General features: G+C 39.0%; 1 protein-coding gene across 1 annotated transcript in view; it reads right to left on the bottom strand.

Moving 5' to 3' along the window:
* pde4dip (phosphodiesterase 4D interacting protein) overlaps positions 1 to 22,180 on the bottom strand; it is a 466,622-nt gene that overhangs the window by 404,164 nt on the left and 40,278 nt on the right. Inside the window, exon 2 of the mRNA XM_072573987.1 lies at positions 4,587 to 4,639. Within this exon, the coding sequence (XP_072430088.1) occupies positions 4,587 to 4,639 (53 nt within the window). The remainder of the gene's footprint in view (positions 1 to 4,586; positions 4,640 to 22,180) is intronic.

The following is a 22,180-nucleotide window of genomic DNA, read 5'->3' as shown; positions in this document are numbered from 1 at the left end:
AAACGTCGATTTTACAGCTCCTCGGATGCTGCCTGAACTGCTGTGCTCTTCCAGCATCTGCAGTTATTGTTTTTACCTAGATCTCAAAGTGAACCTGGCTCGATAGACCATTGTTTTATGTTGCAATTTGATTACCATGGTAGTCAGTCACTGCATATATATTAACACAAGGCTGCCAATTTACTTTTAACAACAGAAAAGATTAATATACAAAATAAAAGAAAACCAAGTTGTATTTAAAACTATTTGGAAAGATTTTATCATCAAGAGAAAAAGGAATGTTTCAACATTATTTCTTATTATTTTTCTTAAATGTATTTCGTTTACATACATTTAACCCCAATAAAGAATAACTCCTATCGACTCCTTAATTTCTTATTCAACTGATAAGGTCACAAATATTTCCTTTTGCTGACTTTCTGCAGATTCACAAAATATGATTCTCTCCAATTAGTTGAGTGTAGTCCCAGCAATGGCATTCACTACTGGTTGTAATGCTGAGACTGAGGAATTTGTAAACCTCCAATTAGTTTGTAACTCAGTAAGGTAAACTCCGAAATCTTAAAGAGACAGAAAAGTTAATGGAAGTTGATTAGTTGCAAGAAGGACTTGAAATCTATGTAGACTCAAAAACAAAATGTTCTCCCTGGCAGTGTTCTCCCTAGCCATTTCCCTGACAAAATTCAGCCCACTGAGTGGTTACAGCACAGGAGGAGATGATTCAGCCATTTGAGTTCATACTGGCTCTGTGTCAAGAATCCAATCAGTCCCATTCCTTCAGTTTATCCTTAGAGTCTTGCCAATTTATTTCCTTAAATGTCCACCCAATTTTCTTTTGAAATTGTTCATTGCCTTTGCCTCAATCTTCCTCATTGGCATAGTTTCAGATAATCTGCATAAAAATAGGTTATTGCTCACATTCCTATGCATCTCTTACTTAACCCTTAAATCTGTGTCCCTGGTCCTTGTAAAATTAACTAATGGGAACAGCTTTTCTTTGTTTACCTCATCTAAATCTTCATGATCTTGAGCATCTCTGTCAAAGCTTCCCTCTCTCTGCACCAAGGAGAACAAGCCTAGCTAACCCAGTGGCTAATATCTTTCATCCCTTAAATTGTTAAATACATCTCCTCTATATTCTCTCAAGAATCCTCACATCTTTTCCAAAGTGCGGTGATCCCCTTATCTGGATACAAAATGCAAGTCGTGCCTGAGCAAGGTGTTGCTTTTTTACTCAACACCTCTTTATGAAGTTCGAGATCCAATATGCTTTATTTATGTTCTGACAGTTCAGCAATCTATGTATGTGAATTCCCAGTTTGCTTTTTAGAACTATGTACTCAGTATATATTGCCTTTCCCTGTCCCTTTTGCCATAATGCATCATCTCACTCTTCTGTATTAAATTTCATCTATCATTTGTTCTGCTAGACCATCTACATTCTGTTGTAGTCATTTGGTAACATCCTCACTGTCTTCCACACTGCCAAGTTAGGTATCATTGGCAAACTTTGAAATTTAGAGCTGTATTTCAATACCCAAGTATTATTCAGATATCAAAAACAGCACTGGTCCTAATAATTAACATTCAAGAATATCATTCTCTACCAACTTCCATTCTAAGAAGTGCCATTTACTTCAACTTACTGCTTTCTGTCCTGAAGTGAACTATTTATCCAAGCTGACACTGATCTTCCATTCCATGAGTATCAATTTCATTAATCAGCCTTTTATGTAGTACATTGTCAAACATTTTATTAAATTCTAATGAGAGTATGCTTATTGCTTTCCTTTCATAAACTTTCATTATTACATTATCAAAAGGTCAATTAATTAAGCCAATTACAACTTGTCTTCTTTAAATCGACACTCGCCCTCTTAAATTAACTCCAAGTGCCTGCTGATTTTTTTTTTACCCTAGGTTAATGTTTCTAAAATATTATTCACCACTTCTGTTAAATTAACTTGTTTGTAGTTACTAAGAATGTTTTAATATTATTTCTTGAATAAAGGTCTCACAATTGCACCTCTCCAACCTTCTCACACCTTCCCCTGATCAAGGGAATAATGGAAGGTTACGACAAATCTTTCCACCATCTTCACTCCCACTTCCTTTAACAAAATTGGATGTAAACTATCCAGACCAGTTGTCTTATACACTCTAAATCCAGTCTTTTGAAACATCCTTCCTATCAATTTTCACCGCATCCATTACCTCTACTATTTCCACAGGTATTTTGTGAGCATCACCTCTAATACATAGAAATTCACAAGGTATCCTAAGCCTTGCCCTGAACCTCTAAGAATATACCACCATCTTTTCTTCTAAAAGACTCTACCCAACTTTTTCTTACCTGGTTAAAATTTACAGGAAATGCAGAAAATGTCAGTGGTCCCTTTTAACTGCCTTTCTATTCTCACATTCTCTCTTTGCCAGTCTTATTTTTCTCTTCCCTACTCAATTTTTGCATTTGGCTTGGTTCTGGCTTGAAGAATTCAACTGACATGCATCATACAATTTTTTTTCTCTTATCATAAGCTCTATCTCCCTCAGATCTAAGGAGCTATTAGCTATTGCAGATGATAGTATTCTCACGAAATTTTGCTTTTGTCATTTTCTGTGAGAGTTTATAGTGACAAGTTAAGATTGGTAAGTTGCTGCAATGCATCTTATATATTATACACACTGCACTACTTTGCATTTCTGGTGGTCCACTGTAATTGTAATGTGTTAGTTACATTTTGCTTCCTTAATTAGGTTATTTTGATGGGTGGTTGCCATTTTTTGCATATTTTCTTAATTGTTTTACTGATCTTTTCCTAAATAAGGATATTCCTTAAATAAGGATAAAGCAGAACCAACTTCAGCTGCTTCATCAATGACCATTTTGATCATAAGACCAGAAATAGAGATATTCGCACAATGCTCAGCATCATTTTCTGACTGGATACTGTCAGAACACAGTCTGCGTTCATATGGAGCAAGACATGGACCTGGCTTGACCTGACACATGCCAAATAACATTTATGTCACAGTGCAAGCCCATCTACAAGAAGTGTGGCTATAAGAGGAGGTCAGATTCTGGGAACTCTGTCAAGTAACTCACTTCCTGTTTCACTGACGCTGGTCCACCATCAACAAGGTACTAATCAGGAGTATAATGAACACTCTCTACTTGCCAATAACACTCAAGAAGCTTCAATACCTTCCAAGTCAATGCAGCCCACTTCATTGGCACCCCATCCACTCTCTTCAACAATCAGCAACAATACAAAGTGGCAACAAAGAAACATTGTAGTAAATCACCAAAGTTCCTTCAATAGTATTTCAAAATTCACTATACTCACCACCTAGAAGAACAAAGGCAGCAGAAATGGGGATGTTCACTGATTGTCCAATGTGCAGCATCATTCATGACTCCTCAGATACTGAAGCAGTTCATCTCCAATTGCCGCAAGATTTGGAAAATATCCAGGATATTGTGGGAGGCAGAGGCATAGGGGTAATGCCCCTGGACTAGGGATCCAGAACCACAAACTCTATTGTTCTGGAGACATGCATTTGAATCCCCCTCCATGTCAGATGATAGAATTTAAATCAAAATAATCTAGCCTAGAAGTGACCATTTATCACTACTGATTGCCATAAAAACCCATTTGGTTCAATAATGTCCTTTAGGGAAGGGAATCTGCCATCTTTACCTGGTCTGGCCTACACGTGACTCCAGCCCACAGCAATGTGGTTAAACATTAACTATTATCTTGGCAATTATGTATGGGCAATTAATGCTGACGTATCCAGCAATACCATAGTCTGTGAACAAACACAGAAAGTCTTGTGTTGACATGGCAAATAACATTCATGGTACACAAATTCTGGATAATGACCATCCCCAACAAGGGAAAATCTAAACATCACTTCTTGACATTCAATGATATTACCATCACTGAAACACCCCACTATCAACATTCTTGGAGTTGTCACTGACAAGATGTTGTACTGGACTAGCTTTATAAATACAATGGGTACAACAGCAAGTCAAAGACTGGAATCCCTATGGTGAGTAACTCACCTCATGACTCCCCAAAGCCTGTCCATAATCTACAAAGTGTAAATCAGGAGTGTGATGGAATACTCCCCACTTTCCTGGATGAGTGCAACTACAACAGCACTCAAGAAGCTTGACATAATTGTGACAATAAAGTCCACTCGATTGCTTCCTCCATTATGCAACTTATACAAGATGCACTGCAGAAATTCTCCAAGGCTCCTTAGACAGCACTTTCTAAACCCACAGCTGTTTCTGACAAAAAAAACAATCTACTCACCACCCTGACTTGGCTACACCAAATGGATTGCACGGTTCAAGACAGCATCTCACACCCACATTCTCCAGGGCAATGATGAAAGGGCAATAAATGCTGGTCTAGCCAGAGGCACCCTCATCTCATGAACAAATAACAAATAATTTAAAAATCACCTTGTAGTGCTTAGTACCAGACAGAGCATTATGCTTCACTAAAATCCTGGTAACTGTTTAGTGCATATTTTAAAGTAGAAATAATAATTGTGAGTACATTACTTACTTGTCACATTACTGTCGGTAGTGGGTAGAGAGGTGTCTTCGTTGAGATAGTCCCTGCAACATAAAGACGATACCATCAATTATCATCATTTCCACCCCAATAAGCAACAAAAGCAACCCATTTTTTACTTATAGTTTTCCCCAAGTCACTTAGCCTATTGTGATTTTGACCCAATTTTGGCATTTACACTCAGTTTTCTTCACCTATTATCCACAAATGATGTTTCTAACTGATCATTATTCTTCCAGACTTCTATTTTAATTGTGTTACAAGTTTTGCTTTTTACACACTCACAAAGAATAAATACCCTATGGCATACACTTGCTTTCTTTGGTTACACAACATTCCTTTCACTATACTTATATTTTTGCCTATTGATGGTATCCTTCACAATTTAACAATGTTTAGTAGAGCACCAAAATAAATTTTCTTCAACTGATTGAACATCTTTACCCATGGAATCAAGCATCATGATTTAAATATCTTTAGCAGTTAACCACCACTCTTTATTTTGGCAGGATAAATTTCTGGCTTCTGAAATGCAACATTTAATGTTCAGTTGACTACAAGTCAATCATAATCTTGGTAAATGGCCTAACAAAGAATTCAGGCAAGTATACATTTGCAACAATTATTTAGAACTTGTTTAGAATTGATAGCGTAGAGAGGAATTTATTTGACCTAAAGTGGTCGAGTCCCAAGCATAATCCTCAGTTCAAAGTGTGTGTGGTTCTGTTGTGGAGAAATCAGGCTTGTATATTACAACTTCTGTTGTTTTAAAGGCAGAAATGTTCTCGTGTTTTCTCTAATATCGGCTTTGTCCATTGCAAACAAGTTTCACAGTCAAATGTAGCCCAGATGAGATTCATTACTCGAATTAGTAGACTGAAACATAACATTTGCAACTCAGAGCTCATGATGATCTATCCATCTGATATGGACTTTCCTGAGAAATTCTGGCCTGCAAGCAGAGTGTGGTAAAATGTCACCATCTGCTCAAAGAGAGAAAAGAGAATTTTAAGTGCAGGGCTTATTTCTCCCAAAACATAGCATCATAGTTTACATCACAGAGCCCACAGTTTCTGGAGACTAACAAATGTTTGGTCCCTATCATCTTCTGTCCTCTGTCCTCTTTTAATGGTGCTTGTTCAAGTTGTTATACACCATTTAATGGCAGCTTGTAGGATTTATTACATGCATGTTTTGATAGTTTGATTTGTCAAAAGACATAATGAAAATATACAGTAAGAAGAAAAAGAGCCAGTCAGAAATATCATTTGTAGATTAGATGCAGATAAAATAGATAAACAAAAAAAAACTGGACTGCTATGTCAAAGTCATTAGCTGAGCAAATTCCTTTCAATATTTAAGTATGAATACTTAATGAGATGGTTTATGTTAATTAGGATAATCTCCAAGATAATATTTTAAAGCCAATTTGACTCTATCCTTCAATCGTTTTCAAAAACAGTTAAAGACAGGGAAGAAAGATTTCCCTGTGCCTTTTATAGCAAAAGTACCACAGAGAATAGTTTATGAAGAAAAACTTGAGAGGAAAAGCAAAACAGTATCTGCCGAGAATAAAATTTTGTCTTCAGGCCCAATTTTTATTTCCTTCCTGTGAAATCTATTCTACATTGAAGATAGAAAGAAATTGCAGTTCTACATTCTAAAAAAGAACACTGTAGACTACATATTGTTCACAACATAGAATCCAGGCAATAGCTCCTGAAATCTACAGATTTTGCAATCTAAGCTTTGCATCAGTTAACCATCATTTGGATTTACTTTATCTTCTTTTCTCTTTGCAACTACATTTGTGTTGTGCTCTGTGCACATTGGGCAATTATCCAAATTTCTTAACTGACTATGTTTAATGAAAAAATAGTTGTGAATCAGCAGCATGGCCAAAGTACTTGGAGCATTGTTGAATACCTTCTTGAAATAAAAAGCAGTTTTGAGTACCTGATTCAGAACAATTTCTGCTTTAAAATTTTTATTCAAAACAATAGGATATTTATTATATTTCTGAAGTCAAACCCCTCCTACAGAACTCACAGGGAAGTGTATTAATACATTGGAGTTGTCATTCTAGAGCTGTGCGTACACTGTGAAAAACATGTAGTTTGAGAGTGTCAGAAGATGATACCAATTTAATGAAGATCCTTCAAGTTATGTTCCAACAGGTTTCTTGTCACATCTCCAGAAAATATTGGATAAAATTCCACAGGCACCAGCACCATAGCTAAATGATCTTCCTTCATGTATTAGTGCATATCAAGGAATTTGACTAATGGAGTAAAACAAAGGAAAACTCATTTTGCCCTTTCCCGATGCTCAAATGCATTTGTTTTTCTGTTGTTGAATACTTAGTAATAGCAGGAACCCTAACTGACGTTCTCCCCATTTTTAGCTCATAAGTCCTGAAGAAATCTGTAGCACCTCTCACACTATCCCATATTAAATCAGCTAATTTTAGGCAGACTAAGGATGGAATCAAAGAGCTTCTTGGACTATATGGCTTAAGTAGAATTTTTCACTAGATGAACATTTCAGTGTTACTGTATTTTCTAAATTAATGGTTATAGTGCCTATTGCTTTGAGTATTTGTTAGCACATCTGTTTTCTGTGCACTCATAGAGCAGCTGCCCAAATGTGAAGCCAATAAAACAGTCTCAAATCTAGGTTAATGGTATCCTGAAGGCAATTAGTTCAAAGAGCATGGCTTAGGTTGCTGTCAGTGCCCTTAAAATGGCTAAAACTTAGTGTAGGACAGGGAGGAGGTTTGTTGTTTGATTTGTGTTCTGTACTTGACAGCTGCAGATTTTCATTTACTGTACATTTTCAGCTGCTTCACATTATGTCTCAGCATAGAAATACTCTGCAGTCATTACACCTTTTGCACAGTTGAGACCATAAAGAGAATTCTACCCTTTGGAATGCATGCTTGCAAATACAATGAACTAAATTAATTTATATTTAGACACAATGGGCACAGTATTGTCTTTCCACACTGACCTATTTAGAAAAATAAAATGCAAAGAATACTCAGCAGGTCAAGGAGCACCTATGGAGAGGGAAATAAAGTCAACATTTTAGATTATTAACTTTATTTTTCACAAATGATATCTGACCTGCTGAGTATTTCTCACATTTTCTGTTTTCCTTTCAGATTTTCAGCAGATTTCAAATGCATGCTGTATTTTGCCTTCATATTAGGCATATTTCTACTTTGGTATGAGAGGTTATGATTTAGATACGACTAATGTCATCGTAGCCGTATCCAGCATAGTTTTCATACTTTCACAATATCCTGATTTCCTTGTTTAACTGCATATTTTTATATTCTGGAAACTGCTATCCTATTTACTTTGGAACAATATATAATTAAGAAATGGCACAAGAGTTTTCAATTCTTATTCCAATTCTCCCAAGATCTGGTGACCCCTCTCAATGATCACAAGGTTGTATACCACAGCTGGAGTGCTACCCAATCTGAGAACTGAGTCTAATGATTTCATATTTTGAAACTTTCCAAGAGACAAGAATTTCACTTCTTGTAATTGCAGAGTCAGGATCTGCCCAGTACTTCTAGAATCTCTTTCACCTGGGTTTCTGAAACTTTAGAAACCCTCCACAATGTGCCAACCTTATCTGCTCAGACTTCCTGAAGGCCTTCGACATGGTGCCGCACAGGATGTTGCTGAGTAAAACAACAATAGACAGGAAGGAGGCTGAAAGAACACAGCAAGCCAGGCAGCATCAGGAGGTTGAGAAGTCGACTTTTCAGGTGTAACCCTTCTTCAGGACTGGGGCTGGGTGTGGGGAAGCTGCAGATAAAGGGGGTGGTGGGGCAGGGTTGTGAAGTCGGGATATGTGAAGACAGATAGAGGGTACTGGAAGGGAGGAGAAGGCCTGGGAAGGGAGTCTGGGGATGCAAAGGGAGGTTATTTGAAACTGGAGAACTCAATGTTGAGTCCTCCAGGCAGTAAGCTGCCCAAACAGAAGATGAGGTGTTGTTCTTCCAATTTGCGACTTGGTTTGATGTGGCAATGGAGGAGGCCAAGAACGGTTGTGTCAGAAAGGGAGTAGGAAGGGGAATTAAAATGGGCTGTGACTGGGAGGTCCGGTTGGCCCCTGCGGGCCTGGAAGAGATGCTCGGTAAACTGTTCCCTAGGTTTACGATTGGTCTCCCCAATGTAGAGAAGACCACATCGGAAGCACCTGATGTAGTAAACTAGGTTGGAAACTAGGTGTCACCTGGAAGGACTGTTTGGGACACTGAATGAAGGTAAGGGGGGGGAATGTACCAGCAGGTTTTGCATCTTTTCCAGTTGCAGGAGAAGGTACCTGGGAGTTTGGTGGGGAGAGTGGCACAAACCAAGGACTGTCGAAGGAAATGGTCCTTGCGGAAGGCAGAGAGGGGTGGGGAGGGAAAGGTGTTCTTGATGGTGGGGTCTAGTTGGAGTTGGCGGAAGGGTTTAAGGATGATGCATTGGACATGGAGACTGGTGGAGTGGTAGGTGAGGACAAAGGGGAACTCTGTCTTTATTGTGTTTGGAGGGTTTAGAGCAGTGGAACAGGGAATGGAGGTGGTGTGGTGGAGGGCTGTCTGGATGACAGATGGAGGAAAAGCACATTGTTCGAAATAATGCTTAGACAGGCAGAAGGCAGGAAGAACACAGCAAGCCAGGCAGCATCAGGAGGTAGAGAGGTCGACATTTTGGATGTAACCCTTCTTCAGGACCGGGGTGGGTGTAGGGGGAGCTGCAGATAAATTGGGTAGTGGGGTCAAGGTGGTGAAGTGGGGATAGGTGAAGACATGTAGTGGGTATGAATAAAATAACAGCCCATGGTGTTAGAGGAAAGGTACTAGCATGGATAGAAGATTGGCTGTCTGGCAGAAAGCAGAGAGTGAGGACAAAAGGGTTCTTCTTACGATGGCAGCTGGTGATTGGTGGCATTCCACAAGGGTCAGTGTTGGGACCACAACTTTTCATTTTACATATTAATGATTTAAATGAAGGAACTGAAGGCATTCTGGCTAAATTTGCAGATGATACAAAAATAGGTGGAGGGGCAGGTAATATTGATGAGGGGGGGAGGCTGCAGAAGGATTTAGACAGATTAGGAGAGTAGGCAAAGAGGTGGTAGATGGAATAAAACGTGGGAAAGTGTGAAGTCATGCACTTTGGGAGGAAAAATAGAAGCATTGACTATTTTCTAAATGGGGAAAGAATTCAGAAATCTGAAGTGCAAAGGGACTTGGGAGTCCTAATTGAGGATTCTCTTAAGGTTAACTTGCAGGTTGAGTCAGTAGTTAGGAAGGTAAATACAATATCGACATTTATTTTGAGAGGACGAGAATGAAGAAGCAGGGATGCACTTCTGAGGCTTTATAGCTCTGGTCAGACCACATTCAGCCCCATACCTCAGGAAGGATGTACTGGTCCGAGAGCCAGTCCAGAGGAGGTTCACGAGAATGATCCCAGGAATGAAAGGTTTAACATACGTAAAATGTCTGAGAACTCTCGGTATATATTTGATGCAGATTAGAAGGGTGAGGGGGGATCTAATTGAAACTTGCAGATAACTGAAAGGTTTGGAGACAGTGGACATTGGGAAGATGTTTCCATTAGCAAGAGAGACTAGGCCCTGAGGACACATCCTTAGAGTAAACAGAAGACCCTTTAGAATGATGAGGAGAAACTTCTTCAGCGAGACATCGGTGAATCTATGGAATTCATTGTCACAGAAAGCTGTGGAGGCCAGGTCACTGAGTATATTTAAGACTGAGATAGATAGGTTCTTGATTATCAAAGGAATCAAAGGTTATGGGGAGAAAGCAGGAGAATGGGTTGGAAAACCTATCAGACATGGTTGATGGGCTGAATGGTCTATGTCATATGGTCTTATGTCCTGAACACTCTCCCTCAAAGTATCTCAAGACACCAAAATTCATCTTGATATTCTCTGCTCCAAGGGTTTATCAAAAAAAAATTAAATAAGTAGTCCTGGCAATTCTAAGTAACATAAAATGTCTGTTTGTGTAAAACCTGTAATTCACTATGAGCAAAATCATAGAAAATCTGATTATAGCTTCCACAACTAAAGTCACCAAGAAGAAGCCATAAGGTATTTTGGGCATCAACCAAGCCAACATTTTGTGACAAAGACAGCCAACATTCAAATAAAAAACTGACACTGACATTCCACTATAAACCTCATGCTATGGTGTTACTACATGCAAGAGCTCAAGACTGGTGATACTGTACCAGAACTTAACAGCAGTGATGCTGTATCAAAGAGATAGAAGACCTGTGGCAATATAGTACCAGAGAGCTCAAGTATAGTTATACTGCAGCAGAGAGCTCAATTTCAGTGATATAGTATCACAAAGGTAGGATTGTGGGAATACAGTAACAGAGATCAGATTGTGACAATACTGCACAAGCAAGCTTGGATTGTGGTGCTTGGATTGTGGCCAGAGATCTCAACTGCACTGATGCTGTATCAAAGAGGTTGGACTGTTACGAGACTGTACCAGAGAGTGTTTAACTGCATTGATAATGGACCAGAGAGCTTCAAGTGCATTGATAGTGCATAGACAGTGTCACTGTGTATTCCCTGGCTCAGTCGGTACCAATGTCTCATCTGAATCACAAAATTCACATCCTTCTCCAGCTTGAGCACAAAAATTAAGACTCACATTCTGCTGTAAAAATATGGGGTTGCTGCAATCTCAGGGATAAAATCTTTCAGATGAGATATAAAATCAATCTTCCATTTGAATGCTTTAGTAATATAAAAGATCCCATGCCACGATTGCAGCAAGACCAGGTGAAATCCCCAGTGTTGTGACTAGTGTTTATCTTTCAATCAACGTCACAAAAATAGATTATCTAGTCATTATTACATTGTTGTGTATGGGAATTGGCAGTGAGCATTACAACAGTGACTGCACTTCAAACGAATGTAATTGTTTGTAAATCAACCGCTACAACATCTGATGTTCATGTAACGTGCTACGTAAATGCAAGTATTTCTTTCAAAGAGCTTGGATTGCTGTGATACATCAAACTGTAGAGATAATGCCAGAGATATCAAAATATAGAGAAACTGTACAACACTTTCAGTGTCAAACTATAATGAGTACATAATTCATATAAAGCTCTGAAGGATAATTTTATATGTTCACTGCCAGCAGGGACCATTGCCCAGAGGAGTGTAGCATCTTAATTGCAGAAGAGTCTTGTCAAGCCTATATTTTAAATAAATAATCACAACATGTGTGGCTCTTTGCTGAGAGGACAAACTCTTAAAATTACTCTTATAATTTACATGGAGTGTACAATTAATCTCCTTTCTTCCTTGATCCATGATTAATGCCAAGCTGCATCAAATTAACATATGACTCCAGTCCACAGATATGGTGAGCTGTTGAGTTTATATGGGGCATCTAAGGAAAATAGGAGAAAGTGAGGACTGCAGATGCTGGAGATCAGAGTTGAAAAGTGTGCCGTTAAAAAGCACTGCAGGTCAGGCAGCATTCGAGGAGAAGGAGAATCGCTGTTTCAAGAATTATGCCCAAAACATTGATTCTCCTGCTGTGCTTTTCCAGTGCCACACTTTGCAACATCTAAGGAAAATGACAAATGAAGAAATTGGTGATCAAGCAATTCTAAGCTACTTTGCTGAAACCGTCCCGAAACTAAATGATGAAGCCCAGATGCACTGATACCATGTGTTTATAGACCAACATATCAATTTTTTGGAATATTCAAAAGAGCCTTGTGGCTCATTTGATTATTTTTAATACAGCGATTTTATGTCTCTTTCATTTTTCATAGGGCATTAGTTAAACCCTAACATTATTTTACTTCTATGTTATATAATTAATGTTTGAGCTCTAACTGGTTCAAGCTTGCTCCAAATTATCCCAGGTCAAGTAGTATGCAGAATGAATATAATTTATTTGTCAGATATAGAGTCTTACAATGATAGAGTTAAACAGCAGAAAAACAGGCTCTTCAGTCCAACTTGCCTGTGCCGACCAGAAATCCTAAATTGATCTAGTCCCATTTACCTGAATTTGGCCCATACCCCTCTAAATTCCTTCCTAATCATGTACCCATCCAGCCTTTTAAATGCTGTAATTATACCCACCTCCACCACATCCTCTGGCAGCTCATTCCATACACGCACCATCCTCTGTGTGAAATCGTTACCCCTCTGGTCCCTTTTAAATCTGTCCCATCTCACATTACACCTATGCCCTACTCCCCAATCCTGGGAAAAAGACCTTGAGTATTCATGCTATCCATGACCTCTATAAGATCACCCCTCAGCCTCGTTTAGCGTGAAGAATTGTATGACACAGGTGAGAGAAGAGATCATCAGAATTTACTAAGTTTCCCTATATGCAAATTTTCAGGCTCCAATGCAAAGTAGACTCTTTGAAAAAATATTTATTATTTACCTTTAAAGGAAAATAGTTGACAACAGAACTATTCTATTTGGGCTTTAATAATCTATTCTGCTACCGATTGGCCTACAAATCTTTGAACAACCTAACAATTTGATGTGATTTTAAAATACTGGGGAGGTGCCAAGTAGTCACAAATTAATTGAAATCTCTTAAGCTCAATATAATGGTTTTTTTAGGATATCCTATTTACTTCATCTCTTGAGCCTAATTCACATAGAAGTTACTCCACTCACAGGGGCAGCCAGACCAAAGATTCTAATTAAATTGTTCCATCAATCGCATGTGCTGCACAATGCCTCAATGCAGAGGCTGTAGTTGTATGCTTCACAAAAGCATATTTCCAAGAATACTAGTGATTTTCTGTGTCACATTCTGTGTCATCACATTTTAATAAGGTTTTTGTTTCTTCAGTGTTCGTAATTTTAACTGGAATTTCTACCCTATAAAGTTTTTATAATTGTGCTTAAATTATTGGATTGAAAAGATTATGGATCCTTAATTTTAGCCTATAATTGGCATCATGGAATCATTTTATCCACAAATTTCCTGACTTTCTAACCGCACAGCAAGGCCTTCTGGAATTTTTTTTCTCAGCTATTAAAGTCAGAACTATTCATAGGAAGGGATGCACTGACAACAACCACATTGCAAACATCAATTATTCCACAATGATCCCCTCTCCTGGTTACAATGAACACCTCCAATCTAATTGGTTTGAGTTTAGATAAAGGGTCATAAGGTCCTTTCTTATAAATATTTGAATTTAAATGGCTGGCTCAACAAATGACTTTCATACAGGAACAATCGTAGTATTACAGAAAATAATTTTAAAGTTTAAGACTTTTTCAAACAGGGAGCGAAATTTAAGGTGTTAATCTGTGGAAGAAACTGAACTGAAGCTATAACTTGTTTTCTGTTGTGAAACACAAAGACACTGCTAACAACACAGATGTTAACATAGAGAACTGATGGAATTGTTAACTGTTTCTGTGCTCCATTCCTGTCAGAGAGAATCCCTGAGAAACCTAATGTTTGCCCATCATAGTTGAACATCTTTTCACGTGCCATCTGTCATCATGGACTTTTCTTTGAGACATGGTGAACAGTATTAAATATCATACTCCAAATGTGAATGCATTGCCCAGCTCTTCATTGTTCTGTGGATGTGTCCTCATGCCAGACATCAGTTATGTTGTGTGCGTGGGTGGCAAGTAGATGCGCGACCATAGTTAATGATTTTGCTACTTTCTGGCCAACTTCTTATTGCAGGCAATACGTTTTAACCCCAATCTCTTCAAAATGAGAGAGTAATGTTTCTGCTGTTTCGTGCTGGAAGCAGCAATACCAGATTCAATTTCACAAGTGACAGCAGTACTTCAGACAGGAATGCAAGCTTAGATTTTAGGTTATTAGGCGTCAGTGGCATCATAATTATATGCAACTTTACCTTCACCAGGCATTAACAGGTGGACACGAGCCAGTAGATGTCATGAAATAGTGATTAGGAATGGAAACCTCAGTCAATATTACCCTTTTAATTCACAGATATAAAACTCAAATTTAATATTCTAATGGCTCCAATTTTTAATCAACTAACTCAGCATGAAGCAAGATTGAACATGCACCTTTTTGGTTTTTATAGCTCTAGTAATACATTTATTCACTAACCCATCAGGGAATTCAAGAATGAGACACCAAACATATAAACCATACTTTTTAAAATCTTTTCTAGAAAAATGCAACCTCTCATCTATGCAGCCTTGCAATGAGGTAAGAGTTGTCATTTAATCCCAGAGCCCAGAAGGGATTAGTAAACCATTTGGGATTTGTTCTTATGGTTTATAACAACATCTGAATTCTGCTTTCAATTAATAACAATAAAAAATGGTTAGCAACTTTCAGAAGTCTTAAATCTTGCAGATTGTTACCAGAGAATCATATTATTAGTAGCAAACCCACCGACAGGCCTCACATTAATTAAAAAGAAGTGGTCTGAAGCAATTTGTAGAGTAGATGCAGTGTCTGGTGGACAGAGTGTACTGATTGTTTGGAGGGGTGTCATTACAATGAGAAGTGAGACTTTTATTTGTTCAAGGGATGTGAGTGACCCTGGCAAAACTGAGTTGATTGCCAAACCTGAGGTGCTGTGAGAAAAGGCTGATCTTTCTTAACTGCTGTAGATCTTGAGGTGATGGCACTCCCACACTAGTTTGAGGGGTATGATAATAAGGACAACTGTGGTCACAAACTCAATCCCGAAACTGCTTATGGAGCACTGCAGAGATTGTATAGGTTTTCAACTTGCTGTGAAATTCTGAAACGAAGTAGGGAATTTATTCCTACAATCATTCTAGTTTAGATGTAAGCCAAACAATAACTATAAGAAAAGGTGTTTTAGATCTGTATATGTTCTTCTTGGGCAACAATAGACAAACAGTGTTGGAAGCAGCTTTCTGGCAAGAAATAGTTGTGTCTTTTCTTATCCCTCTTTTTATCAACTTTCTCTTTAATAAACGTTGACATGCTCTCTGCTTCAATCAAGAGAGCGTAGATTGCAATTTGACAATCCAATGTGTGATGGCTGAGCAGCATTAATTGTCCACTTAGGGGCCTCAGTTGGGGGTAGAACAGAAAGGCAACCCATGAGTATTCCTGCCCCAACCTTAATAGGGACAGATGCAGGAAGGTGACAGACTCCCCACCCATCACTTACCCACCCAATTAAGTTCCCACTTCCAAACTCTCAAGCTACCAAATTTTGCCGAAGTCTTGTTTTGTATTTGTATTTTCTCATACCCATGAGCATCTAAGTGAATCTGCACCATACCTTTGCTATTGCTTGAACAGCCTTCATATAGTGTGGAGCCTGAGGCTGCAAACATTATTTTAACTATAATCTTTAAGTTAATACAAATTCACCAATATTCCTTGATGTTGCCAAAAACCCAATATTCGATTAGCTATTTTATAATCTTATATTTCTGAGATGGGACTTCCAATCTTTTGTACAAGGACATTTGTATTTCCCTAAAATATAGTTCACACATTTGAAAATTAAATATACCTTACATTTATTGACATTGAATTCCATCAGCTTACTTTATTTTCTAAATGTAAGAATCACTGCCAACTATGGCACCCATTCAAAACAGAATGGAAAGTCTACCAGATTAGTGGTTGACTGTGGCATTGCAAAACATTGTATATTCTCTAAAAACATCAATTAGTTACTCACACCTTTCAAGTTATAAATTGATATGTTTTTGAATACAAAGGGAGTCTAAAGACATAGGATTAGTATGGAAGATGAAATTGAGGTAGAACAGCCATAAAGTTACTGAATGCCACAGTAGTTTCTAGGGACCAAATGACCTACTCGCACTCCTATTCTTACTTCTACCAACTCTTTGCAGATTTCTTTGCTCTTCAGAATGGCTTACTCTGTCTCCTAATTTAGTATTGAGAAGGATTTACCTGAATTGCACTGGGACCAAGTTACTGGCAATTACATAACTGGAGCTGTAGACAGGGATTTTAAACAAAACATGGAGAGTTCACATGGAATGAAATTTGGAAAGCTAAAGAGGAAGGACAACAAAACAAGAGTAACAATGCAGGTAATGGTAACCAGAATATGACAGGAAGGGAGAGAAATAAGGATGCACCAGTAAATAAGGTCAAAGTAGGGAAAAAAATGTATAAAAGGTCAGAATTAAAGTCTCTTTGTTGAAATGCATTTGTAAGTGGATCAACGAATTCATAGAACAAATGGAAATAAAGGAGTACAATATCATAGCTATTACAGACACATGGTGAGGAGTCTTCCCAGACCCTGAACAGTTTGGTCTGTGATCAGATAGTTGGAAATGGTGCTTAAGGTGGTCAGCGAGGAGCTTATAGAATCATGTAGTATAGAAAAGGCCCTTTTCCCCAATGAGTTTGCACCAACAGAAACTACTCTAAATTTATTAGTCCCATTTTCCAGTACTTGGCCCGTAGCTTTGAATATTATGATATTCCAAGTGCTCATTCAAGTAAAGATTGTGAGGTTTCCTGCCTCAACTACACCAGGCAGCGCATTCCAGATTCCCATCGCACTCTGGGAGAAAGCATTTTTTCTTAAATCCCTTCTAAACATTCTGCATTTCACCTTAAAATTATTCCACTTTGTTATTGACTCTTCAACTAAAGGGAAGAGCTGCTTTTTATCCACGCTGTCCATGCTCTTCATAACTTTATCACCTTAATAAGGTCCCCTTTCAGCCTTCTCTGCTCCAAAGAAACAACCCAGTCTTTTCAAGCCTCATTTCATAGCTAAACAGCTCCATTGCAGGCAACCTCCTGGTGAATCTGCTATGCGCACCTTCCAGTACAACTACGTCCTTTCATAACATGGTGACCAGGACTGCACATAGTGCTCCAGCTATAGACTAATCAGTCTTGTACAGCTTCAACATAGCCCCCTGCTCTTGCAATCTTTGCCACAACTGATAAAGGCAAGTATCCCCATGTCTTGGTAACCTCCTTATTGATCTGTCTTGCTGCCCTCAAAGAATTTATTTCATTTGATTTGATTTATTGTTGTCACAAGTACTGAGATCCAGTGAAAAATGTTTTGCTCTACAGGCAGATCAAACTATACAAAGTGCATCAGGTAGCAGAACAATGCAGAATAGTGTTACACTGGCAGAAAAAGTGCACAGAGAGAGAAAGAGATCAACAAGAACATTTGAAAGATCTGTTCAAAAGCCTGTTAATAGTGGGGAAGAAGCTGCTCGTGAATCCATTTATACGTGCTTTCAAACTTTTATATCTTCTGCCTGACAGAAGAGGGTGGGAGAGAGTGTAACTGGGGTGGGAGAGATCTTAGTATCCTGCCATTCATTGAATATTCCCTTTCCTTGTTACTTTTTCCAACACCTCAAAAAGTGGGAAAAAAGTGGGAAAAAAGGAAGAAGTCCCAAAAGTTTAACCAAATATTGAACAGCAAGACAAAATTCTCATCAGTGAGAATCTTTGAAATAGGCACCAATATCTCAGGGCATAATCCATTAGCAGCTATTGCATGCAGACGTTATTCAAGGACATATGGATGTATCAGCATCACCACATCATCATGGCACACCTTCAATCCACTTCCAATGTGGTTCTGCACCCTGGAGTGCACTTTTGTTCAAATGCCGTTGTCAGTATACTTTGCACAATGGGACAAGCATCAATCTCATGGATTGGACCACAGTGCATCTCAGGGCTGCTTGCTGCTCTCTTAGGGGTTGCTTACTTTGTGCCTACTTCAATGACCTCAGCATCCATGCCTTGCTTTTTGCTTTTTTAGTTCCTCAACAGAGCTGAAAGGCTCACAGGAATTCCTTGCTGGTTACTACAAACACAAAACAAGATGACTTGTTGTGGTTGTCAGCTGTAATCAATCAATGAAATGGAGATGTTGCTGTATGGTACCATGCTATGTTGATCTCACATCTAAAGCATGCAGCAGCAATGAATGTAGCAAACACACAAATCAAGCATCTGGCCATGTCTCAGTGTCTAAGTGGAATAGTTCTCAGTTAAATCAAGGGAGCTGCTGTCGTTCAGGGGGTCATGTTACAGTAAGGCACAGCCATATTCGGAGTTCAGTCCAAAGGCTTGGACATGGTCATTTATCCCTTTCGAGTGGTCATGATCAGGGGGTCCATTTGATTGAAGTCCAGAGTTGTCTAAGGAGGAGGATAAGGACAATGAGCAGGAAGAACATCACTTGCAGCATGATACAGTACAGCAGTGTTGGGCAGCAGCAGCCAAACAGAACTTAATTGATACCTGGTTCCAGTAGATGTGAGCTGGGTACAGTGAAGTTGTTGGTGCTCAAAATGCAAGCAATGTCCCAAGAGGCAAACATTGATGGACTTCTATTGGCTTTTGGTGTTGGTGAATAAATGTTCTGAACTGTCTTCTCTGTATGTGATAGCCCCATATTGAACAATGATAAGATGCTGGAATATGGTGGGCATTGGGAAAAGAGTAGCAGTGAAACAGATCATTGTAAAAGGCAATGTAGCTAAGAACAGGGGAGCTGTGTGATTTGATGCATTAGCTTGTGGCTGCTTTGTGACTGCATTAACAGAGAAGGGCAACTCCAGACTGCCTACATATGGCTGAATGCAAGGCTGGGCATTGAAGATGGCACTGGCACCAGGGATTCAGGCAGTGGTGAGTATATCCACCTGTGGCAAGTGGGAGAATACAGCTCGCATTAGATAAAGTAGGTGTGGTATCTACTTAATGTGGGAGTTTGGGACCATTGTGGAAGAAAATCTGACAAGTCTCGCAAAGAGAAATCCTACTGAAACTCGACAACAATGACACTTAGGTAACTTCTGGTAGCATTCAGCCTAATATCTCAGTAGTATCCTTTTTCAGCAAAATTGAGCAGATCTAGATTTTGTAATTTTATTAGAGGAACAAACAATACAGGATGCAGGAGCAGACAGATAGTTTTTAAGATATGTCAAAAAGATGTTGCCCCACCACAAAATGTTTCCAGATTAGCTGGAACATTGAAGGCTTTAGCGAAGAATTTTATGAGAAAAGTATATTATATATAGATTATATTACTTACGTTGTGGAAACAGGCCCTTGGGCCCAACAAGTCCACACCGCCCCGCCGAGGCGCAACCCACCTACACCCTACATTTACCCCTTACCTAACACTACGGGCAATTTAGCATGGCCAATTCACCTGACCTGCACATCTTTGGACTGTGGGAGGAAACCGACGCAGACACGGGGAGAACGTGCAAACTCCACACAGTCGCCTGAGGCGGGAACTGAACCCAGGTCTCTGGCGCTGTGAGGCAGCAGTGCTAACCACAAAGATGATAATGGAGAACCATGATATATTTGGCATGAAGACTTACAGCCAAGATCATCTGCAAAACAGTAAAATTTTATGAAGTTCCTCAAAGTGCAGGTTACAATAGATAAATCTCGTACAGTTTTATGAGCTCCTAGTGTGGAAACAGTCAGAAGATACCAGTCATGCATCAACAATTGCATAGAACAATGCCCGTTTTGCTGCAAGTTACCATGATATTAGTATCTTTAGGAATTTTGCTTTGAATGATACCTGAAGTTACCAGACAACTTGAGGAAGGTAAAATATACACCTCCAGCTAGAACTGATCATGAGATCTGAGTTCAAGCACAACAAAGTTGAAGCTGAGGTGGCTTTTTTTTTGCATCCTTTATGCCATTAGCCTGGCAAGGTGAGGAAAAAGATTAGATGCCTGCCGCATGCTGCATCTAGGAAAAAAAAAGCAGTTCAGCAGTGCTATGCAACTTCACTCCTGCACTTTTGACAGGGCCACGTTTCTGTTTGTCGATGCAATCGGATTCTGAAACTCTGTCAGAAAGCTACCTACATACACATACACTGACCAGACCCCATCCCACTCCACACTTGTAATTTTGTGGAGAGTGAGGCATAATTCATAACCGCAGTACAGGGGGTTTGGTGGTGTTAAAGGTGGGATGCCTTTTCTATAGCTCAGAGTATTAGTTTTTAGGTTTTTTGGTGTGGTAAAAGCCCGTAACAAGAAATCTCTAAAGTATTGTCTGATGTAGAATGAGATGATGGTGTCATTTGTCTCACTCATAGAGGTGCAGACTGTCATCAAAAACAGCTCCATAACCCAAGTAAAGATAGATTCTGCATTGTGCTATCTTACATTTAGTTTGGTTGCAGGTTAAACATACATAGAATGCCTATGAAAGGGAACTGACAAATAATAGAGCCTACCCTCTGCAATGCAGGCCAGAGTTGGTGGCAAAGTACTGTTGTCATGTTGACAGAGGTATTGATAACAAGTGTAAATTTCAGGTTAGTAGGTGCTGAACTACATGTACATCTATTATATCCTTACAAAGAAGCAGCAGCTCTTGCTTTTAACTGTCTTTATCATAAAACATTAGTGAAAAAAGAGAAAAGGTTGAGAATGGGACAGTAGGCATGGGGAGCAAGTCAAATAACTAAAGCAGACAAGAGCTTAGCAGAGAATAAGGTAAGATTGATAAATTACACGTTATTTAACTCAATGCAAGAGGCCAAACAGGTAAGGCAAATGAATTTAGGGCATAGAAACCAAAAGAACTGCGGGTGCTGGACATCAGAAACAGAAACAGAAATTGTTGCAAAAGCTCAGCAGGTCTGGCAGCATCTGTGGACAGAAATCAGAGTTAATGTTTTGGGTCCAATGACCCGGTCTCAGAACTTAGGGTACAGTTGGGAACATGAGATGGGAATAGCACAGCTTTTACAGAAACATAACTCAAGATGAACAGGACTAGCAGCTTAATGTTCCAGGGTATAGATCCTTTAGAAAGGATAGAATGGGAGGCAAGAGTGGAGAGGTGTGGCATGTTTGGTTAGGGATGTCATTATGGTTGCAATGAGGGAGGATATTGCTGGGAGATCATCCATTGAAGTTATATGGGTGAAACTGAGAAATAAGTAATGGATGATAACTTTGTTGGGATTGTATTATAGGCCCCTCAATAGTCGACAAGAAATTGAGAAGCAAATGTGTAAGGAGATCTCAGATATATGTAAGAATAATAGAGTTGTAATGGTAGGGGATTTTAACTTTCCTAAAATAAACTGGGAGTGTCATAGTGTTAAGGGCTTGTGTCATAGTGTTAAGAGCATGGATGGGGAGGAATTTGTTAAGTCTGTGCAAGAATTTTTTTATTCCATATGTTGATGTACCTACTAGAGAAGGAGCAATACTTGAACTTCTTTTGGGAAATAAGACAGGGCAAATTACAGAGGTGTCAGTGGGGGAATGCTTAGGGTAACTAATAAGTCTATTAGTTTTAGAAGTTATGGAAAAGGATAGAACTGATCAAAAAGTTAAAGTTCTAAACTGGAGTTAGGCCAATTTTGACAGTATTACACAAGAGCTTTCAAAAGAAGATTGGGGGAAACCATTCTCAGGTAAATGGACAGTTGGGAAGTGGGAGACCTTTAAAAATGACAAAATGAGAGTTCAAAGACAGCATGTTCCTGTTAGTGAGAAGGGCAAGCTGGCAGGAGTAAGGGTGCCGGATG

Source organism: Chiloscyllium punctatum, chromosome 7, assembly GCF_047496795.1.
Source record: "Chiloscyllium punctatum isolate Juve2018m chromosome 7, sChiPun1.3, whole genome shotgun sequence".
In the NCBI taxonomy this organism is placed as follows: Eukaryota; Metazoa; Chordata; class Chondrichthyes; order Orectolobiformes; family Hemiscylliidae; genus Chiloscyllium; species Chiloscyllium punctatum.
Note: the sequence above shows the minus strand (reverse complement) of the source record. Positions and strands in the feature narration are given on the sequence as shown.